This window comes from Colletotrichum orchidophilum (assembly GCF_001831195.1).
Source record: "Colletotrichum orchidophilum strain IMI 309357 chromosome Unknown Scaffold_1.1, whole genome shotgun sequence".
Classification (NCBI taxonomy): Eukaryota; Fungi; Ascomycota; class Sordariomycetes; order Glomerellales; family Glomerellaceae; genus Colletotrichum; species Colletotrichum orchidophilum.
The window spans coordinates 459,765-477,892 of NW_019172957.1; the positions used below are offsets into that span (position 1 = coordinate 459,765).

At 34.2% G+C, this 18,128-nt stretch overlaps 4 protein-coding genes across 4 annotated transcripts; 1 reads left to right on the forward strand and 3 right to left on the reverse strand.

The window, feature by feature from the left end:
• Positions 1-242: 242 nt before the first annotated feature.
• CORC01_00086 (uncharacterized protein) lies at positions 243-1,713 on the forward strand (the record flags this gene model as incomplete). Its single annotated transcript, XM_022611744.1, has 3 exons — positions 243-1,155; positions 1,237-1,516; positions 1,575-1,713. The coding sequence occupies 3 exons, from the start codon at positions 243-245 to the stop codon at positions 1,711-1,713; spliced, it is 1,332 nt and encodes a 443-aa protein (XP_022481749.1).
• Positions 1,714-5,169: 3,456 nt separating this feature from the next.
• CORC01_00087 (uncharacterized protein) lies at positions 5,170-7,070 on the reverse strand (the record flags this gene model as incomplete). Its single annotated transcript, XM_022611745.1, has 2 exons — positions 5,170-6,343; positions 6,448-7,070. Coding segments are annotated over 2 exons (1,797 nt in total), but the record flags the coding sequence as incomplete, so codon positions are not given.
• Positions 7,071-11,474: 4,404 nt separating this feature from the next.
• CORC01_00088 (uncharacterized protein) lies at positions 11,475-11,627 on the reverse strand (the record flags this gene model as incomplete). Its single annotated transcript, XM_022611746.1, has 1 exon — positions 11,475-11,627. A coding segment is annotated over one exon (153 nt), but the record flags the coding sequence as incomplete, so codon positions are not given.
• Positions 11,628-12,022: 395 nt separating this feature from the next.
• Positions 12,023-12,172, reverse strand: CORC01_00089 (uncharacterized protein; the record flags this gene model as incomplete). Its single annotated transcript, XM_022611747.1, has 1 exon — positions 12,023-12,172. A coding segment is annotated over one exon (150 nt), but the record flags the coding sequence as incomplete, so codon positions are not given.
• Between the last annotated feature and the right edge of the window lie 5,956 nt (positions 12,173-18,128).

Consider the following 18,128-nt stretch of genomic DNA (forward strand, 5'->3'; position numbering starts at 1 on the left):
TTTGCTTTGCTTTGCTTTGCTTTGCTTTGCTCTGCTCTGCCTGCTTTGCTTCGCTTCGCCTTGCTCGGAAGAGGTTGGGAGCTGGAGCCTCCACCACGTGTCAAAAGCCGTCCCGTCTCGTCTCCGCCCCCTTGGGTTTCCCCTTACTCGCCCGCTCGCGCACCCGGCGAGAGTGTGCAGTGTGCAGTGTGGACGTGGACGTGGACGTGGACGTGGACTGTTGGAACTGGAAGTGAGACACGATGCGGATGCCCGCCAACGCGAACGCCGTCGCCGTCGCCGTCACCGTCACAGCCGACAACCGGCCGGCCGCCGCTACTGCTGCTGCTGCTGCTTCTTCCGAGACTCTCCAGCCTGCTCCCGCTCCCGCTGCTGCTGCTCCTCCTCCTCCTCCTCCTCCTCCACCACCTGTTCCTTCTCTTCCTCCTATTTCCCTTCCTCCTCTTCCTCTTCCCCCTCCGTCGGTCCCGTCCATGTCGTTGTCGCTGGCTCGCCCGTCGCGCCATGACGCCGCCCTTGCTGCCGGCCGCCTCGAACCTTATTCCTTCGCCGTCAACCATCCGCCGCCGCAAACCTACTACCGCCGCTTGGCTGCCGCTCCAGCTCCGGCTCCGGCCCCAGCTTTGTCTTCGGCTTCATTGCCGGCTCCTCCTGCTGCTGCAGCCTCCCGTCATGACGCGCTCATGTTTCCCCCCTCGCCGTCGCCGACGCCCTCGCATCCCACCACCTTCGGTACCCTCAGCAGCAACCACGACAGAAATCACAGTAATTCAAGCTTCATCAGCAGCACCAGCCATGGCTATGCCACACCAACCCCGCGTTCCGACCCGAAGCCTAGCCGCTGTTCCGTCATGGACCTACAGAACGTGCTGTGCGACCCGGATGACGATGTGAACATGTCCTCGTCGCGCTCAAGTCACCCGCCCACGCCCCCCCATCTTGCTGATGTACTGAACCCTCCCGTCCCAACTTCCATTCCTGCTTCTCCGACGCCGGATCCATTGGAGGCGCCGACCTTTGTGGCCCGTCCAAATCCCTCTCACGTCGTTATGACCACTAGGCCTCAGTTGCAGACCTCCCAAATCCAGCACACGGAACCTGGCTGCAAGACCTGTCAGATCCGCAAGATGCCTTGTGATGAGGGGCGTCCCTCATGTAAGTTTCACTTCGCTGAATTAGTCGCGTCTATTTGTCGATCAATGGCTTCCATGGTCCGAGTACTGACCTGCTAAACAGGCCAGAACTGCTCACGCATGGGCATCCATTGCTTGGGCTACTTCTCTCCGAGTCATGCCAGCGCCCAACAGGCGTCGGACCGTTCCGTACCCAGCGTTAGTGCCAACGCCAGACGCCAGGATCAGGAAGAGTATCTCTTCTTTCTCCTTGATCATTACCGGCACACAAAGCGCCACTGCATGTGGGAGCTCATCACTCTCGACTTCAATGAGCATTTTTCTTGCAATATGCGTAAGGAGGCTCTGCAGATGATCAAACGCCGAAGATTCAAAGACAAAGAGTAAGTCGTCAATGCCAACCCGCATTTCTTTTGGGTAACCGGCTGATATACCCTTTAGTACTCGGGAGGCTTCACCAAACGATGCTTTGGGGAATGCGCAACGTCCCAAAGTCAAGAGGGGACGGCGACCAAGATCAAGCGCCCCCTCTCTCCAGTCAAAGGAGGATGGTCCCGGCAACGAGTCGGCCACTGGGTGAGACTGCCAGGCGGCTCATCTCCGCCACCTGCCTTAGATCATCCATCTCGAACCTCCTGGCCGTAATCTGGTCAGAGCCAGGCGGTGTTGACCCCGAGTCAGAGTTACATATGCGGCCGCGGCTGGCCACTCGGTCAGCAGATCTTGCATGTGACTGTATCAACCTGGGCATGACCCGGTAAGAGCCCATCTTTGGGGAAAGAATACTCTCGGTCCCTGAAGACCCTCCTGGGTCCAAGGTAGCAGGCCCGTCGGGTCACCCAGTCTGTACAAGATCTGGTCAAGCAATCTGATCATAAAGGACTTGGCCAAGGCGGCATACGGTCATTGCAGACAGATCGTGCCGCTCCGTTGACTGTTTTCTGGTCTGTCAACCTCTGCAAGCCTTACAACACAGCAAACGATGCTGAGTTTAGAAAGACATCAGAAGCAATAAGTCGACGGCCAACAACAAGACCAACGGAACTCACAAGGTTGTGGTGGGTACATGACTCCCTATACCCATACACCACACAATTGAAACGTACGGCACTAATCTGATGTGTCGCCACGATCTGAAGCCGATCCCTGCTAGAGTGCAGGACCAACACAGCTTCAACTATCTGCCCTGATACTCCTCGTCTGGTGCCATGCAAAAGACATAATGCAAGCTTGGCTTGGCAATCTCAAATTAAGCCAGAGCGAGTTGATCAATGCCAAGATGCACGCGGAGGTGACAGGTCCGATTTAAACCCCGGTCAACCACTGCGGTTCAATGCCGATTCCCAGGCGAGGAAAGCCTGGAGTACGATCAACTGCGGATATCAATCACGTGGGCTCAGCTGCTTGAGGTGTTCAAGTCATATCAGCGACGCTCAACAACTCCTCTCACTTGCCAATCCAACTTACTCTGAGCCTAGTGTAAGACATACACAGATCACTCATACCTTCACATAGCATACATATGTACGAGGAGCTCCTATTGGCTAAGGGAGATAGCAGCTGATATGATCGAATTTGTTTCATGTCACCACACATGAGCATATATCAATAATGTGTTCCCATCTTTGTTAAGGAGGTGGACCATGTTCGCTCTCCAGGCCCCTATGGGGTATTGACGTCGAGTTTGGCGTCTCACTAAAGCGAATGGTGATTTCACTACGACCTTGAAGCGAGTTTGAAACATGGAAGCAGGAGGATTCTTACAACCTTCTTCAGGGACACAATATATTGTGATACGTTATGATTGGGTGCCAAGTTCATTACCGCAGCAGCTGCCTGTGCGATTTCTCCGACGTTCTCAACTTGAAATTCTGAGGAGCCCAAATGCTTCTCTACCGACTCCGTGGCTTGGATTCTTCTAGTCTCGGACACCTCTATGAAATCGATCCGGGATCGACGCACCTGGAAATTAGATTTCTATCCTCGAATGGACTTATTCGTCTTGAAATGTCTATCCAACATTGTGATGTATATAATCTCTACGATGGTGAGAAGAGGTCGATCGTGCTTTTTTCCCTTTTTTCTTGAGCAGTTTCTATGCTTCTCTATGAGAACTAACACTAAACAGACAACCACTCGAGTATACGGCATTCCGTCCTATTAATCCTTGCTACGAATATTCTGCTCTAGACAGTACATATAGTCTTGTTGAAATTGGATTACGACAAGGACCCATTTATTTGCAATACTACGCGAAGGGTACTACTATGAAGCAGGTTCCACACATCTCCAGCAGGATCGTTTTCTAGAATACACTGTTGAAAAATTTAGACACGTAGGCAGTTAATTTTTGTTTAAATTCGATTCGGCATATCGTTAAAAGTAATTGGTAGACTAAGTAGCAACTTATGATTTATTGTACCCGGTGATACAGTCGCGGGGGTAAGGCTTACGTCGGTTCACTTATCTGCATTACCTTAATACTAGTGCAATCCAGTCGCTTTATTTACTTCTAGGTCTACTTTATACTTCGCAACAGGTTTTGGGAACGAGCTTAGGCAGTGCCAACTCGGGCCGCTCCTTGCCGCCAAAGCTCCTGCTTCTCCAACAGTCGCGTTCTTGTTAACAAATTGTTCTAGGGCCTTGGCACTCTGCAACTCTCAGACCTGTGCGTGCTAGCAAGCTGGCTCCTGTTTGCTGATCTGTTGCACAAAACAACCATCATATGACCTGCAGATGCAAGAGATGGTGACTAAAAGTCCCTCGGGACGTAATCGCCTTTTTGTAGATGCTGGATTTGCTGATTTGATCGGGGGCCTGCCCGGCTTCCCGTCACTCTCTGCATGGCCTGCTACCATTCAGACGGACGGGCTCTCGGTAAGTTCTAGCCGGCTCAGACCCGATGCTCTTCTGTATCTCTATGGATCTTTAAACGCCGTCGGCTTCTTTGTCACCGCGTCTGTCCCACTATCCCCAAGGGAAGACTTTGGAATATTATGGGCTACCGGGAAACGCGGTTGCGTCCACTCCGGCCCCGATGGATCGGCGCTGTAGACGGTCAGGACATTGCTGTCCAACGACGATGAATCGTTGCCGCGTGTCAAGAATGTAGAAAGCTCAAGAGAAGGGTTAGCCTTGTGTCAGAGAACCTGGGTTCCACTATTTTGTGCTGATGAATTGAAGTCGGATGCTAGTGTGGCGGAGGGCGACGGCGAGGCTCTTCTTGCAGCGAGATACAGAGCGCGCAGTACTACTACGAAGCCGGGCCATGCGAGACGCTATGAAAACCACGAAAGGGGGAGATCTGATTTAGAGACGAAAGACATTAGAATGATTCGGACTTCAGAGATGACAATTGAAGAGGGCCTTGTCAAATTTATTCTATGCGAAACTGGAGATATTGCATCATTGTGAGGAGAGGCCAGAGCTCGTTATGCTTTAATTAGAATTATCTAAGCATATCAATTGTCCACCTCAGATTCCAAAGGCCGAATTAGGTACGCTTAAGGAACTCCTCAATAGGAGAAGGTCAACAGTTCAACTAGTGGAACGGTGAATCGGAGCCATTTTGCGCATATCATCTGCTTGCACACCATCCTAGCGATGGTTTGTGGCCTTTATGAATAGCAGGGGAATTCTTGCATAATTCATGACGGCAGTGTAGGATTGGACCGCCTGAGCCCTGGAATACTCTGGAGCTTCAGAATAATCTCAGCTCCACCAACCTTTCAGAAATTAAGTTTATGTTCTGCTGATCTTAAGCTCTTCGGGTTGTGCTCGCTCCATCTGAGTAAGATCCGTCGCTGCCAGACTCTAGCCTAAGCTCGCGGCCGGCCAGACCACGGAGGGCAAAGTAATCATCCTGGCGAACCACACAATCACTGTCAGCTCGACGTCCTTGAGGGATTTATACAGGCGCAAAAACACGGCCGGAGTAATGCATGGAACAAAAATTCGCATTGGGTTATCCTATATAAGATATAGCGGGAAGCTTGTTAAACCTGAGCGGGTCAGCTTCTATCATCTCCAAGAGGTCTCAATAAGAGCCTGCCTTGTTCCTTTTGAATCCAACCATTTGGGCCATCTCAGTCCAAAAACCGACTGGTGGATCAACTAACGAGTCTTCATAGGCTTCGATCAGAGGCCGCTCCCAAACAAGATCAACCTCATGGGGCCTTATGTATCTGGTTTTTTTGAGCAACTTCCATCCACAAAAGAGAACGACAGCCAGGATCTGCATAGTGTAGCTCTGGAAGAAGAGCTCTACAGACCATGGACGAAATGCGTAATAACCATACACCAAGAGAATGAGTAGCTGACAGCCCAATGCAATATATGCGCCGTAAGGTTGGAAGTATCCATAGTATGGTCGGGTTTTGCGATCAACTCCCTGAGCGACACATGCCCTGTGATAATTGATGAACGTGATCGACATTATGATGAAGCTGATCAGGCCACCTCCAGTAATAAGCGCAGTGAGCCATGTAATGACAACAGCAGAGCTGCTGCTGACTTGTAGGAAAGATAGCATCGGGAACAGCATAACAATAGCAAAACAGTATATAGGAGTTCCATTCTTGTTGCAGCGGCGCAGGAAACGAGGGGCTCGTCCTTCGAGCGATAGTGAATAGAGCGCTCGAGTGGCACAGTAGGTGTAGGTATTGCCAGCCGAGAAAATAGACGTCAGGATCAGGGCGTTGACGATGTGAGGAAGCACACCAATGCCCAGGGTCTCCATGGCGATCACGTAGGGAGAGGCCGCAGCAGTACCGCCACCACCATCACCAAAGTAGAGGTTGACTAGGGTCGGGTGGTTATACGGAACTACGATGCCGACAGCTAATGCGCCGATGATGAAGAAAATACAAAATCGGTAATACACAGTAATGAAAGCTGATTTGATGTAGATGGTGGGGCGTTGGGCTTCAGCAGATACCATGGAGATATACTCAGGACCGACAACGGTGAAGGAGGCGCTGAAAAGAGCGGCAAGAAACCCTTCGAAACGACCAAGGTCGCCGCCCGATAGATATGTCGCAAACGCGCCGGGGTTCGTAAAGTGGCGGAAGCCGTACGCATCCCGTTGAGGATTGCCGCCGACCATGGTCACAAATGTGAATGCGAAAAGCATGAAGATCAAGATCAGCTTCCCTCCGGAAAGCCAGAATTCGGCTTCGCCATAACCTCGAACCGCGAGGACATTGATCAACCTATTTTGGCATGTCAGTGTCACATTGCGTGTTCGCTTGTGGCCCCTCAATGCAACAGAAAGAGAGAGGAACAGAGGCCCTGCGAATAAGGATAATATTCTCACCCATAAAGAACAATCACGGCAGCACAAATGCCAGCTGTCGGGCCTGGTTTCACGACCTCGTCGCTCCAAAACGAAATGACGATATTGAGAGCAGTAATCTCAAAAGGGATCAAAATGGCTTCGTAGAGGAAAAAGTTCCATCCGGCTAGGAAACCAAGCGCGTCATCGACCCAGTAGCCAGCTAGACGAACGAAGCCGCCGGCGACGGGCATATACGTATTCATCTCGGCAACAGAATTGTTGACGAGGGCAAGAATGAGGGTATAGACGGTATAAGCGATCAGCAAGCTGCCGGGACCACCTTTGGCGAGGCCGCCGCCGATGCTGATGAAGAGGGCCGTTCCAATTGATCCGCCTGCTGCGATCAGCTGGATTTGGCGATTGTTGAGCCTCCGATGCAGGTGGCCCATTTCGTCTTCGGAGTCGACATTCCGGATGCTACCAAGCTCGGCGGTAACCGCTTCGCGGGAGCTTGTATATTTCTCTGCATTGGACTCCTTCATTGTGGCAGCGTCGGATGAGAAAACAAAGGCCGCAGCCAAGGAGATAAACCACGAGAACGAACCAAGGACGGGAATATTAGGAGGTCGATTCAGAACAACACGTGAAATCAGGACAGGTGACTTTTGGCGGTCCTCTTCTCGGGCAACGAAAACAAGAAGGAGAGAGAGGTGGAACACGCAGGACCGGATAAGGGGGGGGAGAGCAAGTCGCTTTTGTTAAACAAAAAGAAGAAGCAGTAGGCTGAGGAAAGGTAGCTTGTCGACTGTTATCGGTCTGAATGGTCCCATCGGTACGGATACAGAGTATTATCTGCAGAAACCGCTGCATGTCGTATCGCGACAGGGCCGATCCAATGATAAGGAACCAGGGGCTACTACGGAGTACGGAGACCAAGGTTCTTGGCCCCGTTACCCGTCCTAGGTGGTTGAAATTGGGCTTGTATGATTGGGTGCACCCCGCGCCCGATGTTCGTTTCTTGATCCATCCTAGCACTTGGCACGCTTCCAGATAGAGTACTACGTCAGCCCAGCTGTCCAGCCCTTGTCGACAGGCATCAGCAATCAGTTGGTGAGCCTCTGGGACTGCTTTTGATAGGCTGGAATGCACCCGCTGCGATAGGATCAAGGAGTCAAGGATCACTCCCCGCCCACCTCCTCCAAAGGGCAAACGCCAGGGGCACCTGGGCGAACCTAATTTACGATGATTCTGGGCTTTTCCCGAGGATGATGGAACTGCCGCCATTGGCACACATCCGAGGCTGGTGTCTGAGGGAGCAACGGATCACTATCCGTAAGGTATTTACCTTCGGTTGATTGTCGGAATCTTGGACTACCCCAGTCACGTGGGGCGATGAGCCGTATTCCTCGCTGACGGCCAAAAGACACTGATCCTCCCTTGGTTTAAAATTAATTCGATGCATCGAGAAGGAGCTTTGCCAGGGCATTCCAAACCAATTTATCTCAGGTTATGACTTGAAGGGACTGCCCGGCGTAAGGGTGTCTCTAACATCATTATGGCGTAGTACTTGCAGGAACTGTCCGCTGCAATGTGCAATTGTTAAGTAGTCTTGTGGATTTTTCAATATCAGCTCAGTCCATTTCCGCTGTTATCTTGTCGTAGTAAGGGCTGAAAAGTCGTCACACGTATGGAATACACCTGTATCGGCTATCGAGTGATGGAATCTTTCTGGGTCGAGCAGCTCGTCGTGGCCCTCTGCAGTAGAATCAGAACACATTCAAGGGCTTGGCGTCTCTGGTTGGAGCAGTGTGCCTTGAGCTTGCCCCGGTAATCCCAAGGTCCATCCTTGTAAGAAGGCAGCTTCTCGGGCGGAGTCCCAACAGCAAGACGTCCGAAATACTCCAAAATCACCGTCTATGCCTGTTATCAGACATGAATGGGTATTGAAGAAGTGTTGAGATGACTTATGAGACAATACATTTGGTGAAAGACACCAATCGCCAGTGTTCCGTCTCTGAAAGGGACTTGTGGGCCATTAAGGTCATAGGTAATCAAGGGCAGGCACGTAAACTGCGGAATGCGGAAAGCGGATTGTCGTTAGAGCGTCATCAGAAATTGAGCTAGAAGCGATGTGTCTTACATGCACCGAATCTATCATGCCATCTGCTCGGTGTCTTCTTCAACACTGAGGCTATTGTGAAAGCTTCCGCTCTCGCCCACAGATCGTCTAATTTCGGGGTCCAAAGGACTGGCTTGGAGCTGAAGCCAATGTCATGGCAATGCAGTCACTGAGGTCAGCACCACCGCAGAGATATCAAATCGAGAGTAACTTCTCACATGAATGTACCAAGTTACCATAATCGTTTCCCAACTGCAGACACCCGCCGTGAATTTTAGTTTGAAGCGACGTTGTGGCACCTCTCACAATGAAAGCTATTATTTACCACGCAAATGATCAGTTTTATGACAAAATCATTAAGAATGCACCATAGGTTCTCCCTGCGCAAGTATCCAAAACTTTTACCGCGTCTTCTAAATAAGGCGGGACTTCCGTATTCAGTAATACGAAGATAGATACAACCCAAAACCGCCTCTCTGTTATCGCAAATTGAAACACATAGATAAGCATGTAAGTTGCCTTCGAAAGATTGCCGAATAAATTATTATCCCTCTATTAATAAGTGTTGGTTTACGTAATCACAGGGTGATTTGTTCGATCGAGCCGTGGTGACGAAGGGTCAATTACTCTTATATTAATCTCTGCGTGAAGTGGAAAAGAGAGGTTCTAACCGTAGGTTAGATCGCCGGTCAAACGCTGATATAGAGACCCTTAGATGGCCCCTGCGCTAGCGCTGACTCAAGGTCGAATTAGGCTTCTAATCCGATACTAATTATCTCTTTTTTATTATTAATCTCGTATAATTAAAAAAGTAATTCGATAATTTTATAATAATATATAATATACTAATAAAAATAGTATTTATAATTCTTTTTCCGCTTCTTTTTTAAGCTTTTTTTATATAACTTATCTTTTTATATATACTATAGTCGTTCCGTTATTAATAAATCGTTTTAAATTTAGGTTTAAGTTTTATTTAGTAAAAACGTTTATTAAATTATTTTTATTATTAATTTAATGGATCTTAAGAATTTTATATTATTCGTACGATTACCGTAAGGTTATAATATTTATTATTAGCTTTTTTTTTTAATAATACTTAATTTAATAAGGTATTTATATAGTAAATAGGAATTTATATAAACGATTATTAATATCGTAAATAAGGTTAATCGATCCGTAATCCGTTTAAATATAATAGAGATTATATAAGTAAGGTCGATATTATTAATTATTTTATAAACTTTTAAAGTTAAAACGCTTTTAGTTATTTTTTTATTTTTAATTAATAAATAGTAGACGATATTATTATAAATCGTAAATTAATTATTTTTTATAGCTTTGTTTATTAAAATAATAATAAATCCGAGTTAAGAGGTTAAATTTATATTATTTATAAACGATCTATTAATAAAAACGTAAAGCTTAATAAAGGTTAAATTTAATAAATAATAAATTAGTATTACGATCGGCTAGTCGTAATAAGGTTTATATTAATAAAAGTCGGGGCTACGATACTTATAAATAATAATCGTCGTAAAAATAACTTTAATAAAGCTATTATTTATAAATCATAAGATAAATAAGGCTTTAGTAATTAATCATAGTCTTATTAAATAAATTTTTAATAAAAATAGCTAAAAGTAATCGTAAGATTTAATATAAAGTTAATTATTAAAAAAGTTATAGAAGTCTATTCTTAAGCCTAGCTCGGGCTATTTTATATATAAGTCCTAATTATAAATATATCTTTTATAATATTTTATTTATTATTATCCGATCGTTTATTAAGCGGTCGTCCGTTTTATATTTTTATGATTGCTTATCTTATTTATTTATAAGCGTCCGTTTTTTATTTTATTATATAATCGTAATTATATAATTTATTTATAATTTTTTTATTTTAAAAGAGGCCGTTTAAGTTCTTATTATTATATATATAATATAATAGCTGTTATAAGTTTTATAAAATAGGGCTTTAATTTAGTAATATATATTAAGTCGTAATATTAGCTTTTTTTTTAAAAAATCTAGTCCCTAGGCTTATAAATAGGTTATTCGTTCTTAAGTTAAGGAATTGTTAAATATTTTTATTAAAATATATTAACGCTATGTTAAATCGAATTAAAAAATCGAAATCGTAAATAATTACGTTTCGTCGCTATTTATTACGTATTATTTATTTTTTTAATAAAAGTATAAAAATAATATTATATTTAAATTATTATTTTTAAAGTATTTATTATTTAGTTCTTTTTAATTTCGATATTTACGGAATATATTATTGTTTAGGTATTTTATACGATGCTTTTATTAATATTATTTATATTTATAAGTTTCTTAAAGATTATTTTTTATAGGTCCTAATTAATAAATATAGTAAATCGTTTAGTAATAAAGTCCGATTATTTTAATTATAAAAAATAAATAGAGGAGTTACGGTTTTAAAAAAGAGTTATAAAGCTATAAAGAAAAGCTAAAGCTTATTAAAAAGCTTAAACTAAATTAAATAAGTCGTTATTTAAATTAAAACGTTTTCGTTTTTAAAAGCGAATAATATTTAAAAAAAGTCGTATCGTATTAAAGAAATTTCTTAAAAATACCGAGAGTATTTCTTTAATAACTTAAGAAGCGTAAGTTAATAATATTTTTAATATTATCAATTAAAATATTATAATAGTTAAGAGTTCTAAGTTTAAGTTTAATTTTAATACTTTTTAAGAAGTTATTAAAAATTTTAAAAGTTCGTAATAGGTTTTTATATATTATTTTCGTATTTATAATCTTTTTATTTAATAAAGTACTTTTTACGTCTTTCCTTAGTTTAGTAATTAATAACTCGTTTAACTTTGTATTTTAATTTATTAAGTTTAATAATAATACGATTTTTAATATATAAGCTTTTAGGTATTAACTTTAGGAGTAAAATATAAAAAACTAAGTAATATTATATCGTATTTAAAAGTTTTAATTTAAAATTAATTAGTAAAACTTTTTTAATAATTTTAAAAGGTTTAAGTTTTTTATAATTTAATTTATCGCTTAGTCGTTTTGTTTTAATATTACGGCGAAAAAAATATATGTTATTTTTTTTTTTAAAATTAATTTACTAATTTTTAATCTATTAATATATTTTTTTATACGTTATTATATAAACTTAAAGTCTAAAAAGGCTTTTTTTTAAATCTTTTTAAGTTTATTTACGTTTACTACGGCTTTTATAACCTATAATCCTTAACGTACTTTTTTATATATAGTTAATTAAAATCCGTAGTTAAAATAAAAAAGGGATTCTTTTATATTTTTATTAACTACGCTATTATATATAAACTAGGCTATTAATAATAATATTATTTAATTATTTTAATCGTAATTTATATAGTAGCGGAGGTAAGTTTTAAAAATCTAATTAATCTTTTTCATTTATTTATCGGTTTACGGATAAAAAAAGGTTAATAATTTATAATCTATACCGAGCTACGAAATTAAAAATTTTTAAAACTTAATAGTAAATAACTTATTTTTATTAAATACTATTTTTTTAAGTAAACCGTGGTTAATAATAACTATTTTAAAAAAAATATATACCAATTCTTTAGTATTATTTACTTTTTTATATAATATAAAATAAGTAAACTTAGTAAGTCGGTCGACGATAATTAAAATATTATCGTACTATATATTTATTAATAGCTTTTTAAACTTTAATAATTTAATAATAAAGTCTTAAGAAATTAAATACTATGCTTTTAGCGGTATTAATAATAATTATAACTCTTTATAAAGCTTATAAAGGCTATTTTTACTTTTTTTATAAATATCGTAGTCCTTAATAGCCTTAACGACTTTTATTTTTATAACGGTTTTATTATAATATTAACGAATCCGTTTTTATATTTTTATAATATTTTAATAATCGTATATTCGAACACTATAGACTTCTATAATAAGCTTAAGAATTATTTTTCTAAACAGGCTAATATTAACTTTTTTAACTATTATAAAGAGTTTTATAATAAATATAAAATTACCGTTATTATCGTATTTAAGGATTATTTATATTTCTTTAGGGACCGTAACTTTGTAATTAGGTCGTTTATTAAGAGCGTTTATTTTACCGTTTTTTAAACCTTTTTAATAAATAATTTAGAAATTAAATTTTAATAAAAATTCGCTCTATTTAATTTATTATTTATTTAAATTTTTATTTATTATAAAATTCGTAAAGTTTTTATAATTTATATAAATAGTAATTTCGTATTTAGTTTTTAAGAGTTATAATCTTTATTTTTTAAAAGTTTTAATTATAACTATTAATTTTTTATTATAAATTTATTAATTTAGTTTTGTTTTATAAAACGTTTTAGAATAGAATATATAAAAGTAAAGTATTTTTTATTAGTCTCGTTATTTTAAAATAGTTTTTATAACGAAGTTTAAAGCGTCGATTTCGATTTTAAACGGTTTTTTTAAATCCGGAATTATAATTATTAATTCCGAAGTAATTAAGTTTTTAATTTTATTAAAAGCTTTTTTATATTTTTTATTTTAAATAAAGGTTATATTTTTTTTTATTAAATTATTAAAAAGTTTAATAATATTAACGTAGTTTTTAAAGAATCGTCGATAAAAGTTAACGAATTTTAAAAATAATTATACGTTTTTAATATTAATAAATATAAGCTAGTTTTTAACTACTATTATTTTAAATATTTATATATAAATTTATTTTAATATAATCGTATAACTAAAGAAATTTATTTTTTATATATAGAATTTATATTTATCGGGCTTAATAAAGAGTTTTATATTTTAAAATTTTTAAAATATTATATAAACGTATTTTTTATACGTTTTAAAATTAAAAGAAAAAATAAGGATATTATTAAAATAGATAATTATAAAAATATCGACGTACTTTTTAAATACGTAATTAATTATTATTTAAAATATAGTGGGTGTATTAATAAATCCGAAAAGTATAACTAAGTATTTATAAAGTTCTTTACGTATTCGGAATACCGTTTTCTATTCGTTTTTTTTTTTTAATTTTAATTTAATTAAATATTTTTTTAAAATTTATTATAGTAAATTATTAGGCTTTATATAATATTTCTTTAAGTTTTATAATAAGGGGTAATAAGTAATAATTCTTTTTAGTAATTTCGTTAAGTTTTTTATAATCGATTATAAGTCTAAGCTTTTTTTTATTTTTTTTAAGTATAAAAAAAATTAATACTCTTATTAAAAAGGATAATAGTCTTATATAACCCTTTTTAAATTTATTATCGATATACTCGTTAAGTTCGTCGTATTTAAATTAATTTATAAGGTATAGTAAATAAAACTTAGGCTATATCCTTTCTTTTAATTCGATTTTTATATTTTAACTATTATATTTTAATAGTCCTATTTTTTTTTTTAAAACGAATAGTTTTATATAAATTTAATATTTTTTAAATATAATTTAAAATAGGTCCGATTTTTAATCGTCCGTATTAAATACGAATATTTTAATAAGTTCTATTATTTTAATAAAGGCGATATATTTAATTTATTTTCGTTCGTTAGGTATTATATAAGATTTATTTAAACCTTTTTTTTTAAATCGTTTAGTAATTAAATCTATTTAATAAAATTAGCCGGTTTTTTAATTTATTTATAAATTATATTTTCGTAATTACGAAATTTTTAAAATAACGTCGGTATCTTTAATTTTCGTAATATCGTATTTTAATTATTTTAATTAATTATTAATATATATCGTAAGGTATATAATCTCTTAATTAATATATCCGTTATTATAATTAATTTTTTTTTTATTATTTATAAAGTATATAGGTTTGTTTTTTATATTTATAATAATTTATATTTATTACCGTTTTTAATAAAATAAAGAGTTTTTAAATGTCGTTATTAATAATAGCGTTTATATTATATCCGTTTATTTAAAATTTAAGTTATAGATATTCCTTATCGGGGAGTATTATAAAATATAAGAATTTATTTATTTTAGCCGCTTTTTATCGTTTTTTTACGATTAATATACTTAGTTTTTTAATATTTTAAAAGTTAATACCCGTTTTTTTTTTATAAATCGTTCGTAATTAGCTATTAAATCGGGACGCTTTTATTTTTTAATAAGTAAATATAATACGTTAATAATATTATAAATATCGTTTATTTTTTTATTAATAGGTTCTTTCCTTTTAAGAAATAATTTATAATTTTTAAATATTTTAATATTAGATTATATATTTAAAATATGTTGGTTATATAGGTAGTTTTTTAAGTCCTTAATGAGCTAATTTAGTTTTCTTTAAAAGCTTATAGATTTTTATTATTTTAATTACTTATTTAAATTAGCTTTTTTTTTAATAGTAAAATCGTTAATATTAAGTAGTATTTTATAATCGATTTTTAATTAAGTACGTCGTCGAGCGACGTTATAAGGCCTATTCGAATTATAAAGCGATTATTAATTTATTAGCTATTCGTAATCCAATATATTAATATTATTTAAAAAGGGGTCGTAATTTAGTCCCTTAGTATTAAATTCCATAGATATATCGTTAATAATTTTTTTATTTAAGTTATTTAGTTTAGTATTTTTTTTAAACATAAGAAAGTTTTATTTTAAACGAAGTATATTATTTTTTATTATTATTTTAAGTTATTTATATAATCGTTATTATAAAATAATAAGGACTATTTTTATAATTAGATATTAAGGAATATAGGTATTTATTATATAATAGGCCTCGCTTAGTTTTTTAATACGTTAATAATAAAGTTCTTTTAATATTTAAAGTTTATATATTAAGTATATAGTATTTATTTTTTTATTAATTTCGTATTTTAATTAAAAAAGGTTTTTTTTTGTTTTAATTTTTAATCGTTTTTAAAATCGTTATTAAAATAAGGCGAATATTATTTTTACGTTTAGTCGCTTTTTTTTTAATAATCGGCCGGCTTTATAATAACTAGTTAAAATATAAATATAATCTTTATTATAATCCTTTATTATTAAAAAGCGTTATTCGTAATATTAAATTATTTTATTAAATATTTATTATATTATATAAATAGATTTATTTAAAATCCGTATTTTATAAATTAAGATCTCGTTTTTTAGTTAAAGTAAGTCGTCCTTATTTTTAATTATTATCTTTTTTTTTAATTTATTTTTTATTATTGTAAAGGTTTACGTTTAATTAGGAAAGTTAATAAGTTATATTTTAATTATTTCGTATATTATTAATAATATTTAGATATACTCTTTATTATAATTTTTAATAGTCTTAGGGTATTAAATTACTTTTTATTTATTTATTATAGTAAGGGTTCTATTAAAGGGTTTTTTAAAATACTATTTTAATTATTTTTTACTATTTCGATAAATAAGGTAGTTATCGTCGTAATATATAATCTAGGAGAGTAATTTATAAAGTACTTTTTTAAAAATAATATTAATTTATTTCTTAAAGATAAGTTATTATTAAATTCGTTTAAACTATTTTTAGTTTTTAATTATATATTTTAACTTATTGTAATTATAATATTTAAATTCTTTTTTTTAGTAAGATTAATTTCGTTTCGCTATATTAAAATTTATAAGTCCGTTATATTATTTATAAGTAATAGTTTATTAAAAGTTATTATTTTCGTTATAGCGATATTTTTAATTAAAGTTATATTAAGGTTATTATTAATATTTACGTTTTAAATTAGGTTTTTATTATTATTATTTTTTTTTTTTTTATAAAAGCGGTTATCGATTTTAATTACGAGTTTAATATATTAAAAAAAATCGTTTAGTTTATTAATTTTAATAAGTTCGTTTTTAACTTTATTTTTTAATTTTTAATAAAATATAAAAATCTTAATATTATTAATAAAATTAAGTTAAGTATTAAAACGTTTAAACTTAGCTAAGTAGTCTTTTATTAATTTAATTTATTAGAGTTATAATATATTACGCTCGGCTTATTATTTTTTATTTAAATTTTAAAAAAGCGATTTAAAAATTTTTTTAAACCCATCGAAGTTATAATAAATATTTTATATTTCGATAAAATATTTATTAAAGGTTTTTTTTTTAAAATATTTTTCTTAAAAGGGTTTAAATTATTTAAAAGTTTATTTTTTAAAAAAGCTAGCAATATATACGACTTTTTTAATTTCGTTATTAAAATTTTTTTAATAAAAGTTTTAAAAGTTTTTAATTTAAATTAAAAATCCTTTTAAGGTTTTAAAAGTCCCGTCGAAAGTAATAAATACGTTAAATTTAAATTTTTATTATTTTTTATTAAGAAGGGTAATAACAATATTAATAATATTTTAAAACGTATTTATTTAGTTAGCGAGGTTTAAAACTTTTTAACATTCGTTTTTAAATTTTTTAAATATAACATTAAATATTTTTTATATTTCGGTAATATTATAATCGTTTTTAATTTAAGCTTTTATTAATCGAGTAATAATAATATTAAAAAAATCCGTTAGTTTTTTATTACGTTAAATATTTTAATTAACGACGCGGCGTATTTAAATATATATTATTTTATTAAGGACCGCGTCTTTATTAAAATTATATTTAATATCGGGTATTTTTACGTTTTTTTTAATTTAAATTAACTCGGCGTTTAAAACCTAGGGCTTTTTATTTTTATTAAAAAAAGATTTGATAAATATTATTCATACTATTTAATAAGTTTTTATAAAATCGACTTATTAAATAAGAGTAATTAAAGTATTACGATCGGCTAATTATAATAAAGTTTATATTAATAGAAGTCGGGGCTATAATATTCGTAAATAATAATCGTTATAAAAATAATTTTAATAAAACTATTATTTATAAATCGTAAAATAAGTAAAGCTTTAGTAATTAATCGTAATCTTATTAAATAAGTTTTTAATAAAAATAATTAAAAATAATCGTAAGATTTAATATAAAATTAATTATTAAAAAAGTTATAAAAGTCTATCCTTAAGCCTAGCTCGGGCTATTTTATATATAAATTTTAATTATAAATATATTTTTTATAATATTTTATTTATTATTATTTAATTATTTATTAAACGGTCGTCTATTTTATATTTTTATAATTACCCGTTTTATTTATTTATAAGCGTCCGTTTTTTATTTTATTATACGATCGTAGTTATATAATTTATTTATAATTTTTTTGTTTTAAAGGAGGCCGTTTAAGTTCTTATTATTATATATATAGTGTAGTAGCCGCCGTAGGTCCTATAGGGCAAAGCCTTAGTTTAGTAATACGTATTAGGTCGTAATAATTAGCTTACGATTTAGGTTTACTATTTATTAACTTAATTATTTATTTAGTATAATAACGTCTTTTTTAATTAGATCTATAGTTTATATTATTTTTATAATATTAAACGTTGTTTTTAATTAGTAAATATTAATAATATATAATCTTTTTATTTATTTTACTTAATATCTTTTTTATTAATTACGTAATATAAAATTAACGAAGGTAATTTTTTTTTTTTATTTTTTTTAATAGAAAACGACGGTATCGCTTTTAATTATAAAGATCTTATTATTAAATGTTAATAAGTAATTAGCGAT